The 25334-nt window shown below is 39.4% G+C and overlaps 1 protein-coding gene across 2 annotated transcripts in view; it reads left to right on the top strand.

Annotated features, from left to right (window-relative positions):
* Window positions 1-25334, top strand: part of TRABD (TraB domain containing) — a 33349-nt gene that overhangs the window by 3986 nt on the left and 4029 nt on the right. Inside the window, exons 2-9 of one of the 2 annotated variants that reach the window (XM_066318591.1) lie at window positions 7502-7564; window positions 9740-9818; window positions 12473-12639; window positions 13496-13636; window positions 18578-18688; window positions 20074-20213; window positions 21529-21701; window positions 23319-23430. In XM_066318591.1, the coding sequence (XP_066174688.1) occupies window positions 7541-7564; window positions 9740-9818; window positions 12473-12639; window positions 13496-13636; window positions 18578-18688; window positions 20074-20213; window positions 21529-21701; window positions 23319-23430 (947 nt within the window). In that variant the 5' untranslated portion in view covers window positions 7502-7540. Of the gene's footprint in view, window positions 1-7501; window positions 7565-9739; window positions 9819-10665; window positions 12337-12472; window positions 12640-13495; window positions 13637-18577; window positions 18689-20073; window positions 20214-21528; window positions 21702-23318; window positions 23431-25334 lie in introns of those variants that run through there. The other variant, XM_066318592.1, reaches the window with a different exon arrangement.

The raw sequence follows: 25334 nt of genomic DNA, 5'->3' as shown, positions 1-25334 counted from the left end.
TCTAAATGTAGCAGTATCTTTACAACCTCTGCAATCTCTTAAAAGAGTAAGGATTTGGGCTAATGTTTGTTCATAAATTTGCAGTGCAGTGCTTTGGTGTCCTGATTCACCTCATACTTACCCATTTCATCAATTAGCCCCAGTCAGTGTAATAGCAATAACTTGTAAAACCACAGAGCATATGAGAATACTTTCTTGTCTTTCACTGATGAACATGTTTTCAGTGTCCCAGGCCAAATATTCTCATGTTTCAACACCTCCTTTCAAGCAAAATGAATGTAGTTGTCTTTGAACTTTTGTGTTTTAACTTCCAAAGCGTGCAAATGCATGTTGACTCTAGTGTGCAGGTACCTGAGTTTAGGCTGCATATGTCTGCACAGTTCATTCTGCAGGAACACCTCATTGATGCTCAGAGGGTAAAAAAATATGCATTTTGAAATTTGTGAACTTCTGAGTCATGAGAAACCAGAGCCATGCTCTACAACCATCTGTGATTACAGAGCCAGTTGCTCAGTTGAGTTTCAAAGGCGTGGGTTTGTGTCAAAGAGATAACATGCAATATGTGGGGTAGGTCACCTTGGTGATGGTTTTGAAATACATTCCAATATCTGAGTTTGTGGCTGTTACATTAATTGACAGACAGGTTTCAGCTAATGCATCCTTCTGAGTACGAGCAGGCTATCAGCAGAGTAGACACCATTTGGAGCTGATGATTCTTTGTAAATATTTGTAAGATTTCTGAGCATAAGTATGAAAAAAAGCCTCATCAACCTTAATATTCTGTTGCAGAGTATGATGCTGAGACTTGACTGGGTATCTGTTATTTTGGGTTTGCTTTCTTAGTAGGTTAAATGTTAAGCATGGGAGGTGCTTTGTTAGATAGGCGAGACAGTGAGTAAAGTGCAACAGTTTGTCAGTGGGAGAAAAGTTGGGTCTGCATCTTCTGAAGTACTGATATGCCTCTTATGTTTACATGAAACCAGTGATCCTGTTGAAGGGTAGCAGCATTCAAATGAGACGTGCTTATGCAGCACATAATATGAGTGTTAAGTGTACCAGCTAAATCAAATATCCATTGCTAGTGAAACTGCAGGTTTAGATGATGAAAGGAATGCAGCACACTTGGTGCACATAGGTGCAGGTAAGTTTTTATTGCTGTATCTCATACCAAGCTGGTGGAAGATGTGTTCTGGCCAGGGATACTGGTGTTGGAGGGCTCACACACTGCTCTGTTTGTGACATAGTCTTTGGTGTGTGCCTGTGGCTTATGTCCAGTTCAGATCAGTTTTGGCTCAGTTGTAGCATGACCTGTGTGAGGTGTGCTGTGTTCTCACTGGAGGGCTCCCATTTTATTGTTCAACAGCTTGCTCTCAAATTCAGTCCTTAGTCTACCTCTTGTCTTTCCCACAGCAACTTTAGAGGAACAAGGATGAGTGATGGTGCATTGTTACTGGGGGAAGTGCTGCCCTGTGGGGTGTGTGAGGACCCTAAAAGCACCAATGACTGAAAACAAAGGAAAATTCTGATTGCAAAATTGAAATGCTTTGAAAGTTCCATAACTACTTCTTTAGCTACCAGAGGTCAGATTTTTAGATGTATTAGAGCATTCATATACCTCAGTTAATTACTTGTAAAACAGGGATGTACATACAATCCTATCTCGGGGGCTGCAGGATTAACCTTTGAGTACCAGGTGATGTACCTTCTGCAATGTCAGTGAATATTGTAGCTATCAAAAGCACTAATAGATACATTTAGATTTGTTTGTTGAGGAGATCAGACACAGAAATTTTTGCCTGTTCCTTTCAATGAAAGGTGGAACGAGCTGTAGTTTGGTGATTCTTTTCCTGGTTTCTTTACTACCTATTCCGATGTGTGTGCAGCACATATAAAATATAGAGCAGTTATAAGACTACAGACAACTTTTATTTCCCTCTTGCAGTGTCAACATGTTGGGGAAACAAAGTGCTGCTTCTGAATTTCTGTATAGCTCAGAAGGAGGAAAATATCCAATAAGAATCTTGTTAAAAAGTAGCTGATTATGTTGTTTTATAGATAGGAGCATGAGAGGTTTTTTGAGAGCTTTTTTTATCGATTCAGTTGAGTCACTGTCTGAAGGAAACAAATTTAGACAAGACAGTAAAGGAATAAGTTTAGCCCTACTGTAGGAGGATACTGTAATGAATTGTCTGTGTGGTTTTTGAATTTTCTCACTGAACTGCCTCACTGAAATTAAACAGGAAAGGGCCTAAAGAGGAAAGGTTCTTTGACTTGTGTTGCTAGAAGCCCTGATTTGTGAGTGCATGTACCTCTTGTGTTGTTGAGACTGCAAGCTAAGAGAGTTTCAGATGCCTAAATATGAAGCTAGAACCGAAACACTTTGGTTGACTAAGGCTATCAAGTATGAAAAATGACTTCATGAGAGAATTTCATGCAAAGAAGAAGTGCTGCTGAAGTTGGTTTATATTAGGAGAACTGGAAGGCTGATGGGAAATAGCATGGCAGGGAGTTCTTTCTGCCTCATCTTTGCCAGCCTCTGTGCAGGGTAAGCATTGCTGGAAGGTGTTGAACTTTTCTGTGTGTTCCTTTCTGAACTTGCTGTTTTGGGGGAAAGAGAATAATGCCTATGTGCATGGGAAAAATACAGCCCCTCTTAGGCAGTACTTTTCTCAGTAGCAATGACTGTCCTATGTGTGCTGTAGCAGCAAGAAGACCTTAAGAGGAAAAAGGTGGCTGTCAATAGAAATGAGTAATGGCCAAATTGTAGGTTTGCAATATGTTTGGTGGTCTCAAAAATTCCTGTTTGGTTGCCTAGGTATCTTAAGAGTGGGCTAAAGGGCTTAATTTTTTCACACATGTATATATAAACAATAAATTTTAATGGCCCAGTGAATGGGAGCCCCCTTGGACTAACAAAGATGTAATAAGTACAAGAATTCCACTTGCCTGGAAAAAAGGTGTTTGAGGTGGAGATTCAATCATCAAGGAGTTCTTTCAAGAAAATTTCAGAGGCAAAGTCTCATCTTGTTGGGTTATAAGGAGCAAGATCAGACCCCTCTTTGTTTCTTCTGGCTCCAGAATTTTATTTGGTAGTACTTGAAGCAGGAGAATGAATTAAGACAGTCTCCTGACAGATAAGAGAGCAGGAATACTTCCTAATCTCTGATCTTTATGAGTGCCTAAAAGCTGCATCTTCCAGTGCATCTGAAAGAAGTGCACTCTGTGTCTGAGGTTTTCAGTATGTGATATATCTCACAAGGGGCTCTTACGGGCCTTTGAAGTAGCTGGAGGAGGGGATTTTGATTGGTTTCACATGTTCATGCCAAATCTCATGGTAAGTAGAACTGGAGGTTGTGAGATACTGCAGTATATGTATTATGAACACTGTAAATTATTGTCTGAACAGGTTTTTTTGCCTGTGGCTTTTCAGCTTGGGATTGAATTTCCTTCTGTTCCCTGGCAAGTTCTGCTGACCACCTTCTTTTCACGTGCACCTCCTCTAATCTTCAGTGATCTTTTTCTCCTGGAGGAGCAGTGCTGTGTGTTACACCTCTAAATGACTGTGAGATCTTCTCTGCTTGCCAAAATTGTTTAAAATTCACCTGTGGCTGAACAAGCACAGACAAATAAGATACCTTGTTACCTTGTGTCATTTCTTTAGAAAAGTAAACATAAAAAAAAAAAGCCCAAAACACAGGTTGGAAAATTAAACTCCAAGAAATTTGGAAATGTGTGTATTTAAATTGTTCAGATGGTTGCCAGAATTTGATCTGAATTGGCCCCTTTTCTTGCTATTGGACGTGGTGTAAGGAAGTGCATACAGATTTGTGCACTTCAGTTGGTTATCTGTGTAACAGCAAGATGCCTTCAATCTTCTCTCAGGCTTCAAATTATATTTCAAATACCATGGCACACACATACCTTCTATGAATACACAGATGTACAAGGATAGTGTCTTTCACGTGGATGAGCTAGGTCAGCCTGGAGTTCAAGGTGCTTGACTAATTCCTAAAATATATGGACTTTTGCCAGTGCAGCATGTTGAGGAGGATGCTGCTAGCTGAGTACCCAGCTTTGTCTGTACTCTGCTGAGTCTAGAAACAGGTCTTCTGCATGGAAAATTTCACCTCCAGTGAAACTTGAGCAGATCTTAGCACTTGAAAACAAGAGCATAGAATTCCTGTTTTGGAAGGGATGTTCAAGATGATCTAGTTCCAGCCTTCCTGCAGTTCACAGAAACACTTGTCACGATACCAAGTTGCTCCGAGTTCCATTCATAGGGTCTTTGAACTTTCTCAGGGATAGGGAATCCACAGCCTCTTTGGGCAACCTGTTCCAGGGCCTCACCACCCTCACAGTAAAGAATTTTTTCTTGTTATCTAATGTGAATCTCCTCTCTTTCCATTTGAAGCTATTCCCCCTTGTTCTGTTCTTACAGCTCTTGTAAAATGTCCCTTTCCACGGTATTTGTAGGCTCCCTTCAGGTACTGGAAGGCTGGTAATCCTAAAGCCTTCTCTTTTCCAGGCTGAACAACCACAATTGTCTCAGCCTTTCCTTGCAGGAGAGGTGCTGTAGCCATCTAACCATCTTAGTGGCCTCCTCTGGACTCAGTCCAACAGGTTGGTGTCCTTCCTGTGCTGGGGTGCCCAGGGCTGGATGCAGCCCTGCAGGTGGGGTGTCACCAGAGCAGAGGGACAGGATCACTTCCCTTGCCCTGCTGGTCCCTTTGGTTTGGATACAGCGCAGGACACAGTTGGCTTTCCATGCTGGAAGTGCTCACTGCCAGCTCGTGTCTGGCCTCTCATCCACCAGCTCCTCCAGGTCTCAGCAGGGCTGTTCTCAGTCCTTCATCCCCAGCCCCTGTTGATTATGGGGAGTTGTCCCAACCCAGGTTCTTGCATTTATTAAACCTCCTGAGATTCCCACAGGCCCACTTGTCCTAGGGGAAGACAGTAGCAGACTTGCCTGTCACTGTGACTACTCATTCTCTCATCTGGCCGTGGAAGTATTGTTCCATGAATTCCCTGCAGAGACTAGAGCTGGAAACAAGCAGCTTGTTTTCTCCAAAGGTATAGGTCAGTTAAAAACTGGTGCTAGTTAGCATGAGTAAACTTGAAAGAAGCTCTCTCCCCCCCCGCCCCGCCCCGTATCAGACATATAATTTAGTTAGTGGTGAGATGGGATGAGGTTTTGTAAAATGTCACTTGGTTGGGAAAAAATACCATGTAGTGCTTCTGTATATGAGTCTATTCTTTAAACAAAACTTGCAATTCATTATTTTGAAGAGCACTTTGTGGATAAGAGATGTGTTTTCAAATGCCAGCAGGCCTTAATCAAGCTTAGAGCTTTAGGTTGTATTTAGGGCCAGCTGATTCACTGCCAGAAAAACACTGTGGTATTTTGCAAACAAACCAATTGAGAACTGAACCCAGAGCTGAGCATCAGAGTATTTGTACACTCTAAGTGATGCTGTAGTTGAACAAGTAGTTTTTCAGAGGGCAGCTGGTTTCAGCATCTCTGCTTCATACTGTTCCTCAAGTTTTGAGGCTTTAGTTCTTTCTGCAGCTGTTTGATCATCTGAACTAAAAATGCCTTGGTAAGGTGGGGGGGGGAAAAAGTGGTTTTCTTGAACTGAGCGTGTTTTCCAGTATGGTTTACTGTCTAAGTCAATAAGTAGTTAAACCAGTCTATCAGAGACAGGACAGGATAAAAAGAGGTAAGCCCACAAAACTGACAGACTGTCTGGAGTGAGCTGTCCGTGGGCTGCTGTGTCCCAGTCAGGTTGCAGGTCTCAAGGCAGGGATTTCCTTCTGCTGTGCTGCTTTAGATCTGTCTGCAGCACTCTTAAATTGTGAAATACTGAAGCAGAAGAGCAGTTCAGCTTCACCTGCCATTTCAGCTTAATCTGACATCCAGATTGCTTTGACTTGACTCCTTGGAAGACAGGAAGGTCCTGGTTTTAAAATTACAGTGTGCCTTATAGCAAAACCGCTGGAGTGCTTATTTTGCCTGTGCAGACTTCTTGCATGTTTTTGAATAGCTTGTTTTAATGAACCTCTTGGACTGTGTGCAGTATGTATTTTTTTGTTTTAATGAGGTGTTTACCTCACACCTCAGGAGCTGAGTCTCTATCTGTTGCCTGCTCATTCTGTGTGGCTCTGTTGGATTTCATGGGGATTTTTCTCCAGAGACCATGCAGAAGCCAGGGTCTTGGCCACTCTGCTTTTTTCTTGCCCAGCCTGCAGCTGTGATCTCTGGTTTGCTGGCTGACCATGAGCAGTGCACAGTGAGAAGGCACAAATTCCTGAAATCCCTCTGCTGCATGGAGGGAGATGTGCCAGTGGACAGAATTACACTCGCTTGCCTCATACTGCCCAGGCAAATGCTCTTTTGAAGAAACTTATTTTAAGCAAAACCAGAAAGCAAAATGGCTTTCTAAAATGCAGAGTGTTAATCTCACTGCAGGAGACTGTTGTATTTGGGGCAAGGAGAGGCTTGCCATCACATTTGTGTGCTAAAGTATGCTGTCACCCAGATGCCAGCCAGCTTTCTCCAGCCTCACCTGACCGTAGGGCAGGAGCCAAACTCGTTTATCCACTCCTCAGAGCAGGACTGGAAATGTATTCTATGAATAAGTTGTTCAGGATTGCTCTCTCTTTATTTAATAAAACAAACCACTGTTCTCATGCACTACGAAATAGCTCAAATGGAGGTAGCCCAAAATTCTGTAATAAAGAAGCAGCACTTTGAGTGCTTCAATATTAAGTGGGATGACAGTGAGAGTAAGCAGAATGAGCACTAGTACTGCATTCAGTGTCTTGTGTAGTCAGCTCACAATACCACGCAAATCTAATCACAGCACTCTGCCAGCTTCAGGGAGAGCTTTGGCCTTTGAAGATTCCTTCATCCCTATTGTTAAGCTAAAACATGGAAACCATTCACTAAAGGTTTGAAAACTTAGTCTCATGGGTTTGTCACACAGATACTAGCTGACATCTTCTAACCCGGGCATATATATAAATCTATATGGTCACATGATGCAGATGAAACAACATCTGTGACTATAGTTGAATATTCAAGGTTGTGACTGCTCCCATATTCTGTGCAGCAGTGAAGTCCTAGAAATATAGATGATTCCTAAAATCTGCCTAAAAGCTACCTTGATGTAGTTCATATGCCAAGACAGAACAACTGATTAGGTTGGGCAAGATTTTTGCTGTTGCAGAAACTGTGCTTTTGGCTTTGGAGCCTCCTCATGAGGCTGAAACAGGCTAGTTTTAACTACTGCTGAGGAAGTTGCTATTGGTTTGTTGTGATTCTTTTAATGGCAGTAGAGTTGAAGAGGGGACATCTGTTTGCTGCTTTTATTACTTCAACCTTTGTTAGAGACTGTAGAGTCACTTTCTTTTTCCCCCTGATGGTTTTTGAGTATATTTTTAAATATAAGTATTCTGGGTTATACCATTAATTTTTAATTTTTTCCCATTTCCTTTCTTGCAGTTCTTGTGTGGTTGGTGAAAATAAGCCTACGCTGCAGGAATGCAAGAGGAGCAACAGCCTGAGGTAGGGCTTGGAGATGAAGTTTGTATCTCAGTACAGTTGCAGGGAAGGTCAAGACTGAGTCTGCCAGGTTTTTTCACTCATACTTGGGCGAGTTCTGCAAAGTCTTAAGACTGAGAATTCCAGTGTGAGACCCCTTTTGAAATGAGGATGGAGAGCTGAGTGCTATTTTTCTTGATACATCTAGGTTCTTTTCAGGTTCTCTTTGCCTCCAGTCTCAAAACTAAAATGAGTCTTTTCTATTATTCTCCTTGCAAGTGAGGAATTGCATAGAATAGCCTAACCTATGAGATTAAACCTTTAGGAGGAAAAAGGTTTTGTGAGAAAATTACAGAAATTGATTGTATAGAAGTAATCTCATTGTACATGGCTGAAGTTCCTTCCCAAATTAAACTGAGATGCTTTTTCTATTCTTTCTGTTAATTTTCTTCTCCTTTTATATGTGTGTATCTCAAAACCTTCTTCTGGTCTAATAGGTAAAGCTCAGGAACTTTTTATCCTATTAAATATAAGAATGTCGGTTCTTTTGTCCTGTTAATAAAAAAAAAGAACACCAGATTACTAATGTGGTGGCTTAGTGCTGTGCTCATTGCAGTGTTGTGGTGTTGTGATGACAAAGCCAGCACAAGTGACAGGATTAATTCCATGTGTTACAGATGGATAATTTTTTCCAAAATACTGTTGTGACTAGATTTAATGTATGCAAGCAGTAGAGTCAAGCCATATGTTGTGATCAAAAGCTGAGCTGGTGTTAAATTAAATTTGTGAATGTAATTGCAACTTGCAGTGTAATTGCAGTTTGCAGTTGTCAATGAACAGACTGTTGCTTTGTAGTGAAAGGATTATGTGTTGCTGTGGGTATTTTAAACTTTGCACTGTAAAACTGTTGTACTTTTTGAGTTTGCTCCATGAAATATATCATAAATTTTTCCTTGCCTTCAGTGGGGCCACGGTAAGATACTCAGGATTTATTTTCTCAAAATTCCTGATTGGCATAATGGAATGCCAGGAGAAAATAATAACTCTTGTAGAAAGCTCTTAACCATTGGATGTGCTTTGTACAGACTTGCTTTAAACCTTACCTGGTTAAGTACAAAGTAAATAAAGCAGTCATTTTAGCTAAAAAGCTGACATCCATCAGGAGAGGTTGGCCACCTCCTTGCTGACTCATTAATATTGTCTTTCCTTTGGAAATTGCTTAAATGATGATGGGTTCTCATCCCATCTCTAACTTTTTGACTTAATATTGTTCAGAAATTGCAAATACTTCGAGTAATCTTCCTTATAAACTTTGAAGTAAGGTAGTTGCCTAAAAATAGTTTATAATTTAGCTTTCCTTTACTCCTGACTCTTTTCTGCACTAAGTTTGCCTCTCTCGTTGAATGACATTAGCTGAATGACTGAAGTTGTTTGAATTCTAGGCACAGGTTTTAAAACTTGCCAGTTCATTAAGAACAAGAAAGATTTTTTGTTAGCCAAAGACCTGTATCATATACTTCTAGGGATAATATCTAAGAGTCAGTCTTCTGGAATTTTTCCAATTGCCTTCTGTTCCTTTAGAGAGGAAAACTCTGCAGATGCCTTGTATCTTTTTTGGTTGCTAATATGTATAAAGTCATCATGCACATGAACTTTCTAAGATTTGATGTGCATGTTGTGTAATTGCCTTATTCCAACAAATACTTGGCCTGACTCTTCTAGAATGGATGTGTTTAGTCTTATGAGTACTGATTAACTTTGTCAGACTCCTGACAGACTAATGCTGACTGGTAGTTGAGTCAAATGGTATAAAATAATCAGTGCACATTTTAGTTTTCGACACAGAAAGTGCTGTTGTAGTGTTAGAGATAAATTTGTTCATTTTATCTGGAATAACATTTATTTTTAAACTCCATGTCAGGTATAAATATTATCTCTTAAAATAGGCTTGTAGTAATTAATTATTAGTTATTAATAACTAATAACTTAGTTATTAAGTTTTTAATAAGTTCTGTATCATAGGCAGCTAGGAAAAAGGATCTGTAAAACCACAGATGTTTTTGAAATGTGACACTGCTTAAATTATTTACTTGCTCGAACATTATCAGTAGGTTCAAACCGAGTAAACTCACAAAGGGAAAGATGTATTAAAACATTTCATTATAATTCCCAGCCTTCTTTTGAATTTGTTTCATACAGGCTGCTGCAGATGCAATGTCGTCCTCTGATGCACCAGAAGATGGCCCTAAGGAAACGTCAAGTGTATCACAGAATATCTGTATGTTTCTGGTTTCACTGGGGAGGGGGTATCATTGCAGAAGGGTATTGAACTAAATATATGTCCTTGCCTTTTCCTTACCTCAAAATGACAGGGCTGTTAGCAAAAAAAAAAAAGGGAGATGCTAATGAAGTCATAGCTGGTTTAAGCTTTTCTTGATTTGTTTCAAGGCCCAGTTGTGTAAATCAAATTTAGAATGACGTATCGATTGTCAGTTTGCTGATCCCATACTTTCAAAAGTAAATATTTTTAGATTGAGCAGGTACACTCAGCTATTGTTTTAAGCTCAGTTATTGCTTTCTAAGCCAGTGATGCATAAGTATGTGTATGCTTTGACAGTCTGGCATCTAGTGATAAGATGATCAGTTGTCCCAAGTGGAATGCTTTGACCATGCTGGCATGATAATGTTTTGGCAAGCCTGCAGGATGTGGCAATAGAAGTAATCCAGCCAAAACTGGCTTGTGAAGCCCAGGAAGAATATCTTTTTTTCTTACCTGTTACTAGTAAGATCAGATGATGACAGTCATTTCTTTCTCTAAAGGAAAAAACAAAGGCCTCTTAGGATTTGCTTTATGTATATTGATACACTGTTGTGATATTAATGTACGCAGTGCTCATTTATAACCATAGGAACACTTAGGTTGTGCTTTCTGGCAAAAAATAGGCTCTGAACCAGCTTAGTGACAAATTAGAGTGTAACAGCAGCACTGCAGAATATTTCCTAGGGATCTCAGTTTTCGTGGGAGCAAACAGAGCTGTGGAAGGTGTATGCAGACCTAAAGGACCAGATCAATTTTTTTTATGTTGCTTTTTTCTCCAGATATGGAAGTTGGTTCAATAAAAAACCATAGCTGCTCCTGAGAATGTTTTCCTTAATTGTGTCCTTAAATTATAGCATCTGGTATTGTACCATTATCACATGTTTTTTCTTCACATGAAACATTATTCAGTCCAGTACTGAGTATATGTGTGAAGTAAAAGCTTGAAAAATAACTAGAAATTACACCCTTTAAGGGTTAACAAGTATGTAGAAACCACTTTCAGCTGAGGGAATCTGAACCATCAATGGCTTTAGGCTAGGAAAGTATTTGGGACAGGTATCGCACACACTTCCCCAGGTATTATATTCTCCCTTAGACTTCCACTTTTGACCATAGTGGGAGACAGGATATTTGCTTAGTTGGGTTTTTGATGATTTGCTATGGCTGCTTTTATAATTGTGTGACTGTGAGTGCTACAAAATGCAACAGCCTTACCTCTTCTTCCTTTTTCAGTCATGCTTTTCTTACCTTCTCCTTAGCATCACCATTTGTTTTGGCAGAAACATTGTCATGGATCAGACAGTGCTGATTGCAACACACCATGTTCTTGGGTATTGACCATGAAGTAGTAGGTTGCTAAAATGCTAAGAAGGATGTTAAAGGGCTGCTTCTGGTTTTTTGGTTTGGGTTTTCTCTTTAGTTTGGTTGATTTTCTTTTAATTTGGTGGGGTTTATGTTTGGTTAGTTTTGGTTTGGGGTTATTTTTTTTTTACACAAGGTCTTGCAAGATTAGAATTAGTGGGACAGAACTAGAGCCAGAGCCACACAGTTAAACCAGATTCATAAAATGAATGTGTGGTAGGAGGCTGTAATTTATCTGCATCTTTGACATCCTGCCTACAAACTGTTCACTAATCTTTTTTTTTTTTTTCCCTTTGGGCTTATGATCCTATTCCAGGCTTCTGGAGACCACTTGAGACCTCTGCTAACTTGTGCAGCAGCTTGCCAGAGAAAGAGAGTTGGTTGGAAACAAAACTCTGCTTTCCTGCTTGATACTTTTTTTCCCTAAGATGCATTACTGCTTAAAGATGACTCATTCAAAGTGACTTTCATTTCCCATTGCTGTAGAGTTAAAGTTTCTCTGTCCCAGTCAATGAGGCTATCTGGCATTTAATGAGCAACTGTGACAGAGCTGATAGATCCTCCTGTTTTCCATACAACGAGCTTGACATAGAGGAGCTAAACTCACATTGTGCCATTTTGATCTGAAATAGCTGTTGAGTCTAGGGAAGAATGATTGGATTCCTGATCTAAATACCTCTCGAGGTTTCATTTTCCTCTGTGTCCTGATCCCTGGTGTGTTAATCACAGGAAAGGCTAAGGTTGGTACTGTAGGTATCCTATATGTGCCAATATGTGCAGGTGACTTTGCCATCATATTCACACCAGTGTCCATGTGTTGCTATCGTTTATATAGATAAGAATCCCAAAATTAAAAACTTTGGGTTTAGAATTAAAAAAATGCTCTTTTTTTTTTCTTTTTTTTTTTTTTTCTCTAATTTAGTGTATACCTTTCCTAAGTATTCTTTGCTTCTCTGTCCACCTCACCTGCCACACAGCTTCTCTCTTTCCCTTACTGAACTGCGTGGACAACCTGTCCCAGTGTCCACAGGGTAGGAAACCTGGACTGAGACCCATGCTTGGAGGCAGCCTCTCCAGTGATGGCACTCTCAATGATGTAGCTTCAGAATTGAATGTAAGATTACAGTGGTAAACCAATGGCCTTTTAGCTCTGCTCTGCTGTTTAGTGGCGACATTTTTATTTTCTGTCTTACTTACCTGCACTTTATATGATGTGTGCTTTTCTTCTCTGTTTTTCTTTACATTTATAGCTGATGCAGATGCATTTAAAATTCTCCTGGAGATGAAACTGAAGAAGAGGCAGAAAAGACCTTCTTTACCAAGCACTGTGACTGAGCTTGATGCTGAGGATGGTTCTAAAGTGTATGTGGTTGGAACAGCCCACTTCAGTGACAGCAGCAAAAAGGATGTGGTGAAGGTAAATACTCAGTGTGAGCCCTTGGGCAGCACCTTTATAATGTTTCAACTGAGCACTAAATAGAACAAAGTCCAGCTCTCTGATTTCCTTCTGTGCTGTAGCCTTCAGGCTCTGTTTTTTCTGGTTGACTGTTGGAGGGCTAACAGTGCTAAGGGATGAGAGGCAGACATGTTACAGTAATAATTTTTGATGCAATACACTGCTCTCCCAGCTCAAATATTTGTATTTGCCCTTCAATAGAAAAGGCAGATACAGTGCCAGTGTTGGAAGTAGAAATCTCATTAGTGAAGCTTACATTGCCTGGATAGTATTTGGCTGTAAAACCATGCTGCACAGAACTTGAATTTCATTCTCAAGCTGCAAATAGGTCTGAAGCCCTAGTGCAAGTAGGGACTATTTCATACTGTATCTCCTGCAAACTCTGCAGTTAAGAGTGGCCTTATTCAGGAGCTAGAGGGGGAGGAATCTTGTAAGAACCGGGGTTGACAATTTTGGCACAAAGTGTATTCTAACTCAGATTGCAAAATACCACAGAGTACAGTCAAATTGATTTTGTGGATGTGAAAAGTTTAGCATGAAGTGTTTCTTCCCTGCTCCCCTCCCCAGCACAATATGTTCACCATTATCCTGGTCCAAAGCATCCAGAAGTTAAGACATTTTGCTGTCACCTTCCTTAGTATTTTTGTCAATGCATAAGTTATTTGGAGAACTCTTATTTAGTCTAATACTGTTTTTCTAATTGAAAATGATTATTGGAATGTGCCTTTAAGGTCCCTTTTCTCTTTAAAGTGTTGATATTGGCTGCATTTCCGTTTATTCCTTTCTAAAGCTGTATAAATAATTTCATCTTTTTCAGACAATACAAGAAGTGCAGCCTGATGTAGTTGTGGTGGAACTGTGCCAGTACAGAGTTTCTATGTTAAAGATGGATGAAAAGACATTGCTAAAAGAAGCCAAAGAAATAAATCTGGAAAAACTTCAACAAGCTATAAAGCAGGTATGATTCCTACAGTGAGAATTAAAGGTTTATGTTAAGAGCAATTTGTCAAACTGCGATCAGAACCAGTATTCCCACCAGCCAGGGACCTAATACTGTTGATGTAGGTGAGAATTCTATTACAGTGGCAAAGTTAGGTTTGGGTGTTTTTTCTGTTTTCAGATGGAGCATTGAGGATTTTGTTTTCACAATGGGATTGGTTGGGCAAATTGTTGACCTTGACAGGGATCCTCCTACATTTAACAGCTGCTCCATTTGCAGGACAGAAGTCTAACTTTGCAATTGTAATGCTCTGTTAATACATTTAAATGTGATTATTATTCCTGCAATCTGCATCTGTATCACAGCTATTTAAAGAGCACTTAATTTTGGTATTTTCTGTTTAGCTGCATTCCTTCTTCATCCAAGTGTGTTACTCTTGAATTCCTGCTCTTTTATTCCTACCTATCCACTTGTCTTTTGAGTAGTTTCTAATTGACAATAGGCCCTGAAGGGGGATTCTGAAGAATTTGGGCTAAAAGGTATGAGATCCTATTCAAATTATGACTACTTTGGCAGTTTGATGTGGACATGTCTGGATGTGTGTGCAAAAAAAAGTCCTGTGTTTTTCCAGTTCCACTTAGCTAGATTGCATTTGAGTAATTTTAAGCTAAGCACAGTGAAACAACACAAAGTTGACTTGAAATGACAGGACACTTGATTAGAATGGCAGTACATGGTCAATAGTAAAAAGAGTTTCAGTATCCAGTTTGGATGAAGAAATTCATAGGTTGTTATTTTGATTGTGTGGTAACTGTGTATTGGAATTGGTTTATTGGTGTAATGGGGGAATTTCCAGGACTGCACCCCCACAGGAATAGAATCTGCATGAATGCAGAAGCACTTGCAGTGGCTCTGGGCTGTGCAGTGTTTGTGCTCACACACAGGTCTCAGAGCAGGCTTTCTGACTTGCACAGTTAGCTAATAATTTTCTTTATTTTTGCCCTACTTTTGCCTGTTTTCTTTATTTATGCCCTATCAAAGGAAAAGACACTGCAAAACACATTTTGCATGAATTGCTGCATCTATCTGTTTATCTTAAGTGGATTATTCTGATGCATGTAGCCAAAGTGCATATTCACAACAACTGGAAAAGCATAGCTGAGGGCTTCTGACCTTGTGAACAGGCACAGAAACTTTCTTTTCTTTGTATCAAAGCTAAATGCAACAGTTTTTGTTGTGTTAAGAGGAAAAGGACAATGAAAATGAAATAGCAGAGCTTTTTTTTCTCTGTGATGTAAATTCATGTTGGCAGCTTTGCAGTTACCACTTCCTACCAGGGCTTGAAGTGATCTTGTGTGCAGACAGTAGAAAACACAGACTCTGTTGGCTCCAAAGCCAGAGAATACTGCGAGGATCCTTCCTGTTCTTAGAGCTCAGTATTACTCTTATTTACTTTATTTGCAGGAATAATGCAAATAATAGAATTTGAACATAGGGCCTTTTAAAGAACATATTTCTATTATCTATGGTCTCAACCAAAAAATCCCCCAACCTTTCCCCTTCGAATCACTAACAGCATGGATTATATAGGGAAAACCAGGAAGCTGTCTCATGCCAAATTATAGTGTCTTTGTTTTTCTCTGATAAAAATCAGACCAGTTGGTAAGTTGCCCAGTTACGCCTGAAGTTGCCTCTTCTCATTGAATTGAGACAGGCCCAAAAGCTACACCAAAAGTCAAAGCTGCTTCCAACTGTCATCCTTGGGTTTGGAAATGAGGAAAAAAAGCCCAAATAGTGTCTTTTTGTAATCACTTACATAAATATTAAGCACTAAAACTGGATTTCATTGGTCTTAATTGAAGCTGGAAACTGAGCAGAATGTTAAATGGAACATTAGATATTTGCAATGGATCACTGGCATCCATAGCTTGTCAAATAACTGCTGCAGGTTGAACCAGACTTCCTTTAGCTCCTCCTTGAATTTCAAAACCCTTAGAGTTGTTTGCAGAGAAGTACCTGTTTGTTTTCCATTAAGCAAAGCAACATGCTATAGACTGGTATCTGCTCAAATGTGTCAAACCTGGAGATGTGCAGTAACAGTTGGCTTAAACCAAACTGGTAAGACAGGTTTTCTGTTATCTTCTCCCTGGTTCTGCTGCCCCTTCTGTGTCCATACCATGGCCCTGTGATAGTTTGAGCAGGGCTTGGTTTTTTGCTATATTGCTCCTGGTGGCTGTAAGATTGCTGCTCTTGGCACAGAGGGGCAGTTGAGAAACCCTGCTCTGGGGACAGAAGAGGAAGTGAGCTAGTGAATCATAGTTTAACCTCTTTTTATCTGAAGTTAGTGTAATGTTGGTTCCAGCTAGTGAAAACAGCTCACCTTCTGCACTGCATAACATGGCCCTCCGTGTTTAGGTAACCCACAGGGGTAGTCCTCTTAAATAAAATGGATATAAAATGAATTGGTAGATTCATATGGTACATCTATATGGACAGGAGCAGGCTGCTGTTCACTTGCTACCTTCACTAGTGTTTTAAAGTGTATCCTTCAGTGGTCTTACAGCAGTAGGAAAGCCAGCTCGAGGCTCCAGGTGTCAAGGCTGTGCTGCCTTCCTTCATGGGAATTAGGGTTTTTCAAAGAATTGCAAATGAAAGTACACATGGCTTGTTTCTCTACTTGGTGGTGGATCAGTGACTTGTTATGCAGTCACAGAGTAGCTCCAAGGCCCCCTGCATAGGCTGTGTTCCCATACATAGTATAAACATTCTTTACCTGGGTATTGTTCTCTTTTCCTGCCCTTTTCACTGTCTCTATGCTAGTTGTGTGTACAGTAGTGCATCTTCCCTCAGTCATCCTTTCCCAAAATTCACCAGTATTCAGTATGTTTAATCTCTTCTCATATGTTTGGTATTTCTTTGCACATTTTCTAGTAGAAGAATCTTGTTTTCAAGGCAGGAGTCTGCTAAAGATTGTACAGCAGTGCTTTCATGTTTCACTATTGTTCATTTCTGGTAATCTCTCTTATTCTTCTTGCTTTCTGACTTGTATTGAACATTGAACTGTAGAATTGGTGGTTTGCTTTCTCTTTCCTGTGTGCTAAGAGCTTTGCATCCCTCAGCCTGTGCAGTGAAATGTCTTTATATTTGTGCATTGCTATGTTTATTTATGGCTATTCTACCATCTAACCTATGAAATTATTGTCATCCACTGAGGGTTTAATGTTCTTTTGTGTCATCTTTCTTTATACAACACTGAATAACCTAATATAGGTAATGACCTCCTTTACTGTTTTGCTGTCATCATTTTTTTGTACATTTTTCTCTTTATCCCCCAACAGTGTCTGGCTGGCCAGTTGTTGCTGGTTGCAGCTACACAGAGGTGCTTGTCACCCTTTATGTCCTTCCTGCTAAACAAACACGGCAGGCATTAAGTTTCATACAAGTTAAGAGCACAGACAACTTGGAAACACTTCAAAGATGCATCCCTCTGTTAGCAAACGGGATGAATCTTCCTGTCACAATATAAAAATGTAAAAAACAACCTCAGGTGCATCAGTCCTGAAGGAGAGATCAGCCAGCAAATAACCTCAGGCTGCATTATCCTGGGTTATTTTTCGGGGGAGGGTCGTTTTGTGATTATCTTTTCTGAACTTCTGGAAGCTTTTGTTGCCCAAGCACTTTAAGTGAATCTCAGGGATGCTATGAAAACACTTTTTCTCCTGTTTCTTCCTTGCTTCTCCCCAGAAGCCCAGCACCTGACATTCTTCCACGCTTGCTAGCTTGTAGTATGATAAAGCAGGTAATCAACTTTGAAAATAACCCCTCTCTTTTGCCAGTTCTGGTCCTCAGTGACTCTTGAGTCCATTTTACGGCACAAACCCACCCAGAGCCTTTGGAGAGATCACACAAGCATTGGGTCTGGCCCAGGGTGGGTCATTTGAGCAAGGAGGGATGGAGACCAGGATATTTCTCTGATAACTTCCAGCAGTTAATATTAAGTCAGGCTATCCCTATGTGGCTTCATCTTCAGTTGCATGAAGCTGATGATACAGTGGGAAATTACCTTTTGTTGAGGGAAGGGGCAGTGTGGCAGTGCCCCTTTTGGCAGAATTATGGACTGATGCCAAATTGGAGATGTGTAACCAAGGTGCAGGTTATGCTTTGGGGTGGTGAGAGCTGCTCAGAAGAGATGGATTTGAGATGTTCTTTTCAATCTTTTTGTAAAAGGTTAGGAAAGGAAAATTTTGCTTAAGTATACATAGGAGAATTCTTTCATTTTTCAAGAAAAGAGCTTTGATTTTAAGTCTAGTTCAGAAAAGCAATAGAGAGCCTTCAATCTTCTTGTAGGGACTGACTCCTACTCAGGACTATGAAGTCTCTTTTAAGATCTTGTGTGGTGAAATCATACACTGCAATTTCTTGTACAGTGTTAAATTCTCTGTTAAATTTTTGCATCTCACCAGTCCTCAGCCTGGTGTTTTTCACCATTGTAGACATGCCTGGGCTTAGACCACTGGGTCTTCACTTCACTATTTCTAGGACATGGCATTCACTGTACATTTAATGGAATATGCTCTTGTGGTCCCTTTATTTTTTTTTGTAACCAGATGGGTCAAGAAAAACTAAATGCACGGTATGAACTGTTTAACTATTAAATTATTCAGACCCTTTCTTCAAGCAGGCAGTAAATATAGACTGATGTAAGTCTGGTTATCCTTCTTTGTTTTCTTAACCTGCTGTACGTTTTTGTTGAAAGGCAGAATATTTTGGCTGCACAGTGAGGTAGACTGATAAAAACTGAAATATAGACTATGTTAATCAGTGAAGTGGCTCCAAAATATAGCTTCAGTGCTGTTTCTTCATTAAAATAATAAATGTTTCTTTCACTTCTGTGAACAGTGCATTCTTCTGCCTGTTGACTTTTGGTTTTTTAACATGTTTTTCTCCCTCTTCTCCCAGAATGGAGTCATGTCTGGATTGATGCAAATGCTGCTTCTGAAGGTTTCTGCTCACATCACAGAACAGCTGGGAATGGCCCCAGGAGGAGAATTCAGGGAGGCTTTCAAAGAGGTGAGAACTTGAAATGGCTTTTCTGAGGTCAGATTACTGGCCTTTTGCTTCCAGAGTTGAACTCAAATAAAACCATTTTGTTACTGCCTAGAAAAGAGCACTCTGGCCCATATCTCTGCTGTAGCCAATGAAGTAGTAAAAATCATTTACATTTCAAACTGTACCTTAAGGTACAAAGATTTGTGGATATAAGTGGTAGGCTTTCCAAAAAGGCTTCAGATGATAAGGCTTTTTTTCCCCCGATGATATTTCTGAAGATATTTGTTTTCATTAATAATTTCGTTTTATTTAAATAATTGGTTTTGAATTCTGAATATTGATCTTGGTGGTCCCACTGTTGGTAGTGTCAGGGTTTCAGGCTGTGAAAACCAACTCTAAAGGATTAATGAGATCTGACACGTTCCATTCATTTACAAAGACTGGGGCAGTGAAATATCTGACTGGTCTGTTAGTCCTGTATGGTCTTTTAACATCACCTTTTGTACTGCTGCCAGCAGTGATACCTGGAACTAAACAGTAGCTGTGTTTTACACTACTCTTTTTTTTTTCTGGGAATACTGGGATGCTGTTTTCTGTGTATGTATCTATCTTGCAGAATGTATCTTGCTATTTTTGTGTAAGTTATGTACTGGTAAGGAAATCTGACAGAACTTTGCTGATAAACAGTCTGGAATAATTTGGTGTATTTATCCTTAATAAAAAGAAAACCAAGGTTTATTTTCTCGACCTTTCTAGACCAGAATGAAACATTTGAAGTCTTTCTCATTTTAAGTGGGGGGAAAAATTAGCTCTGTCCTATTCTAAAGCAATTGCTGGTAATTTTTAAACAACTATGCATAGGAAAGAATTTTCTAGAAATTTTGTACTGTAGAAAGATTTGTCAGGGTGAGCTACAGCCAACTCTCACACTATCACGTGGTATCTGGCATCAGTTACTGTCTCATAAGCTCTTTCTTTAATGTATTTTACCATGACCAACTGTAAGGTTGCTGATCCTGACAAGCCCTAAGGGAAAGCAAAGTGACAACAGTGGGTTCACCTCAGACGTTACCCAGATAGATGCTGAGCCCCATTTTCACCTTACATAGTAACCATCAGAAGTTTTCTGCTTCAGTACAAGTAACCTCTAGGATGTGGCATTACAATTTACTGTTTTTTACTGTAATATCCCCTGCACTGTGTAGCAGATTTATTCCTTTATGAAGTAATATTTTGTAAATTATATTTACTGCAAAGCCAAAATATTTTTGTATCATGAAATATGACACTACTTGCTCTTTTTTAAGATGCCTTGTGTAACACAGTAAATCCTTAATGTTTTTCAGTAAGAATGTGCTGTTCTGAAGTATGAAATGTTGACTAGTTCTTTGGATCTTCTCTTTCAGGCCAGTAAAGTACCTTTCTGTAAATTCCACCTCGGTGACCGACCCATCCCTGTTACATTTAAGAGAGCAATTGCAGCACTTTCCTTCTGGCAGAAAGTCAAGCTTGCTTGGGGCCTTTGCTTCTTATCTGACCCCATCAGGTATGAATGAGCACCCCATATGTTTCATGTTTGGGGTGGATTATTCAATTCTTCGGTTTGACTTTAGTATGAGGGTACCCAGCCTGGTGCAGTGAAATTTGAAGTAGTGAGAAGGATGAATATACAAATTATTCTGCAATAATATGTATTTTTTAAGTGAAAGCTATCTTTCTGATCTTTTTGTCAGGTCTTCCTTTAATTGTCTTTCAGTGCATTACTTTCAAGTGAAGTGTAAGATTAGGTGCTGAAGAATTCCTAGTATATTTAAAATTTTTTCTTTAAATTATTATTTTATTATTTTTATGCAGAAAATATAATCTTTCCCACCACTGTGTGTGGATATTGTAAATGAGAGTACAATAGTACATATAGTACAATAATTTGTATGTTCTTCATACAAATATGTTTCTTCATACAAAAATGTATGAAGAACATACATTTGTATGTTCTTCACATCCAGGCATCAACGTGAGATTCCATGTAAAATGGGAGTAATACTTCAACATCAAAATTGTCAGTCTGTTGATGTTTCTGGGTCTGTTGAAAGCTAGCATTTCTCCTTTAGCTTGCCCTGCTGACGTTTGTAGTGTTCTTTCATCCTGGAAACTAAAGGAAGCCTGTTTGACATCTGTCTTTAGTAGACAGTGATGCCAAACCAAGTAATTTCATTCCACAAGCTATGACCCAGAGCTAGGAGTGGGTTTATAGGGTTTATAGCACCTATGAAAAGAATAAAAGCTCGTTATATTTACTCCTGCAGTTCTTATTTTGCATTTCCTGCCCATTTGCTATTCTTCTGTTCTGGGAATTGGTTTATAACTTTGACTTCCCTGCTGAAGACCTGTGATTGACACTAGGAACCTGCAGATCTCTTTCCATGCCCTCAGATTGTGTATTACAGCATGCCTTTTTTGTTCTTAAGTAGCCTCTCTGTGTGTTCAGTGGTCAGATCTGCTTCCTCAGAAGAGCTGTGTGTAGGCTCTTCTAAGCTTATTAACACACACTGAAAGTGGGGCACCATGGTGACTCCTGCCATTGAAGTGGTTTGGCTGAGTTGAGCTGTCAGCTTTTAAAACGGGAAAGGAGAAAATCCAGTTGAACTGGCTAAAGGCAATTGACCTCTTTTCTTCCCTTTCCTTCACTGTAGAGGCATTGTTAGGTATAAAGATTTACAGGTTTATGGAGATTATTTTCCTTCTGGAGAGGAGAACTGTAGACTGTGTTTAGGTGTAACGCCCTATTGTTTTTATTCATTAGTTTGTGTGTTGACCTTTAAAAGTGTAACAGATACTGAGAAAACTTAACTTTCTTTCAGTAAAGATGATGTGGAGAAATGCAAACAGAAGGATTTACTGGAACAAATGATGGCAGAAATGATTGGAGAATTCCCTGATCTTCACCGAACGATTGTCTCCGAACGCGATATTTACTTGACCTACATGCTGAAGCAAGCAGCAAAGCAGATAGAACTACCTCGAGCTTCAGAAAGTAATTATTTTAAAGCAGACATTATAACCAGCAAGATGTTCTTTGTAAACTGGTCCAAAGTTCAGCTCTCAGAAAATCTGGGATGTTCTGTTCATGAATGCCACATGTCACTTAAGATACAACACTTAAAAATTTAAAAAGGGGTATTACTCTTCTGTTGAAACCACCTAGAGCAGTAGACTCTCAATCATGTTTCCTTTTTCATTGTGCTCTTTAAAGATGGAAAGTACTAAGTAGCCAGACAACTATTTCAAAAGGCAGGGATCTGGGATGACAGCACAGTATGGGGCAGTCGTCTGCCTTGCTTGCCCCATTATCTCACCAAATTCATTCTTGTCTCTGGCTGCTGAGGGACTCATTTCTTGATAAGTTAATTCTCTAATTTCAGTAGTCTTCACAGTTGTTGTTTTTTTTTTTTAATAATTATAAATTGGGCTGCTAGGAACTTTGATCTCTCACTAATAATCATATGTGACTGCTGTTTCAGCAAGGTATAGGCATATAGAAAAATCGTATTTGTCTAATGTTTGGAAGTATTCTGCTGGCATATGTGATCTGTATGCCCTTCCTATAGATAAGCATACTGCATTATGTTACCTCTTACTTAATATCTTAAGGTAGTGTTTGTCATCACTTTAGTGCAGAACTTCTGTTGTAGTTGCAGTTCTGATTTAGAGCAACCATAGAATAGACTGAGGAAAATAAAATTTTGAAAAAACAATTCGGTAAATATGTATAATAGTTCTAGTGTTTTCAATACAGTTTTGTTCCATTTTGAGGTGGTCTGCTTTTCACATTTTAACTTTTTTTCTGGAAAAACCATGGGTGGATATTTAAAGGAAAGCAGTAGAACTTGTATTTTATATTTAGGTATTATGTAGAATTTCCCCCATAGGAAAGCAGCCTGATCATTATTCCTGAGAAAGTTTTTTGTGAGTTATTTTTATTGTGCCATGGTGCTATATTTTTCATCGGGGAAAACTTCCAGAAACCACACTTTGGGTGTTGTGAAATTTGGATGGTAGATGAGAGGTGAGGGTGAGAGCTGGCATGTGTTGTGTTGGTCTGATGTAGCTGGCTAACTGCTGGATGTCACTGGTCTGGATTTGCTGTTGCTGAGGCCTGATCTCTAACAATGAACTTGACAGGGACAGATGTGGTCTCAAGCATTATTCTCCAACTGTGAGCCCAAATCTCCTTACACTTTTTGTGCCAGGTGTCCTGTCCAAAGTGACGAGAAAGTTCTCTGTCCAGGAGACAGCAAAGACCTCAAAGTTCCTCATAAGCCGCACAGAAACATGACCTACACAGAGAAGGAAAAAAGTTAACTTAGCTTGCATCTGCTAAAACCTGAGGCTGGAGTATGAGCACTGGCCAGGTCTATTTATTAAATAAATGATTCCTGAAAATCCAGAAACCATGCTGACTTTCAGACTTTCAATGAAAGAGGCAGTAGGTGAGATGACTATTTAAGGACAGTGTTTCAATATCTGGTAATAAAAGCCCCTATATCTTGGAAAAAAATCAGTTTTGTAGTCTCACGCATTGCCTATTTATTTATAGCTTGAAATTAGTTCTTTTACAGATATGTTCCTTTCTCTCCATCTGTTTTCTCAGATGAACCTAGAAAATATATCCCAGCTGTTGTAGTCGGTGTTGTTGGCATGGGTCATGTGCCTGGAATTGAAAAGAACTGGAATTCTGACTTAAAGATCCAGGAAATAATGAGGTAACAATTGACCTTTCCTATGTGTTGGTGTAACAGCTTCTCTTGCAAAAAACCAGCAGTTTCTTTGCAGTTTTTCTGGTTGGTTGTCACAGCTTGAAGAAGTATCTCTACTTTATCCCTGCCCTGTCAGCTCACTGACTTGCTGTGCAGTGCTTGCAGATTGTGCTTACAGCAAAGAAAAAGAAAATATCAAAGAAAAAAAATAGTTGAACATGGAGGGAAGCAGAGATGAGAATATGCCCTTGTCTAGAAAGAAAATTAATTAGTCCTCGTTTAAGTCTTCTAAAATGGAAGTTCAAATGAGGGCTGTAGAATACGGTGAAAACAGAACAAGGCTTTTAGTCTAGCAGGTAAATATAAATCATTGGATTTAAAGGGTTTGTTTTGTCAGGACACTCTGGCAAGCTTTGTGTCATAGTTGCTTGTACCCTATTTTTAAGTGTATATCTAAGTCATGACTTGTTTTAATGTGTATACCTAACTAATTGTGAGCTGGTTTAAGCCATGTATCTGGTGAACTCTTGCTTCAAAGTACCTGTTAAAACAGATGTATGTGCTTTCTAAAAGACAGAATTGAAGAACCAAAGCATTCAGACTAAGTGTATCCCATAAATCCACAAAGGTCAGGACTTCAGAAATACAGGAGAGATTATAAGACAACCTGGTACTATTGGTCTGTGGTGCTTTAGAATTATAGAGTCTTTCAAATATTCACACTTCCCTTATCACATCTGTTTCTTGTGTTTATGTAACCACCTCATGCATCTCTTCAGAGGCAATGAAAACCAGAAAAGACTGACATCCACATAAATAGTATATTTGGACATGTGAAATATGATTTAGAGAGACTTTTGTTGTCTGGACTCAAGAATGCAAAGTATAGAAGTTCTGCCTAGCCATTTATAACTACCTTTCAAGGCTAAGCCTCTCCTGGAGTCACAGTGGAGCTGTCCCTGTTCCTCTGCACCTTTGCAAATAACCTGTACAATGAGGTTGTCCAAAGCCATGGAGTTGTGTGGTGGCTGTTGGTTGCATCATTGACAACACAGAACTGAGTAGCCCAAAGACCAGATGCATGTCTTCAAGCCTGCATAGAAGGTCTTTCTTTCTCATCAAGGTTTACACTTGATTGTCTTTACCATGCCAGTGCCAGAACTGAGCAGAAGAGTTACTAGTACCTTTCACAAGACATTAATATTTCATTAACTTGATTTTCTGGAATAATATGAAGCAAATGACATTCATAAGAGTGTTGTATTTGCAGCTTATTTTTCTTTACACTTTTTTGCTCCTTATGCTGTTGCACTGCAGTTGCAGAGCAGAGCTAGGGCTTTCTTTTGTGTGTTTATCATCTCTCTAGGGTGGCAAGACTTTCACAGATATTTAGTTAAATTTTAGAAGCTGGAACATGAACTTGAAAATTTATATATATATTTCTAATATATTTACCTATATTGCTAATATATTCTAAAACATATGTATATTTCTAATTTTTTTTCTAATTTTAAAGTTCACGCATTGAGCCTGACTCCAGGCAGACCTTACTGTCTGCCACACATTATATTGAGTTGGAAGGGGTGTACAAGGATCATTGAGTCCAACTCCCAAGTGAATGGCCCATACAGGGATTGAACCCACGACCTGAGCATTATTAGCACTGTGCTCTGACCAGCTGTTATTAATTGAGGTTTTTTAAATTGTGGTGAGATATTAGAATTGAGAAAGAGTAGTTAGAGAAGGGTATAAGAATGTAGAGATACCTCTACACCATTCTTGGTTCAATACACATGCTGTTTTTAAATACTCCTGTATATTGCTGTAATATGCAAAGTCTTACCCATGATAACTTCTCCCTAGTTTGAGCACATGGATCTAAACTCAGTCTAGCTGTATCCTCATCTCAG

The sequence above is a fragment of the Sylvia atricapilla genome, chromosome 5 (genome assembly GCF_009819655.1).
Source record: "Sylvia atricapilla isolate bSylAtr1 chromosome 5, bSylAtr1.pri, whole genome shotgun sequence".
Taxonomy (NCBI): domain Eukaryota; kingdom Metazoa; phylum Chordata; class Aves; order Passeriformes; family Sylviidae; genus Sylvia; species Sylvia atricapilla.
This window is presented reverse-complemented; position numbering and strand designations above follow the sequence as displayed.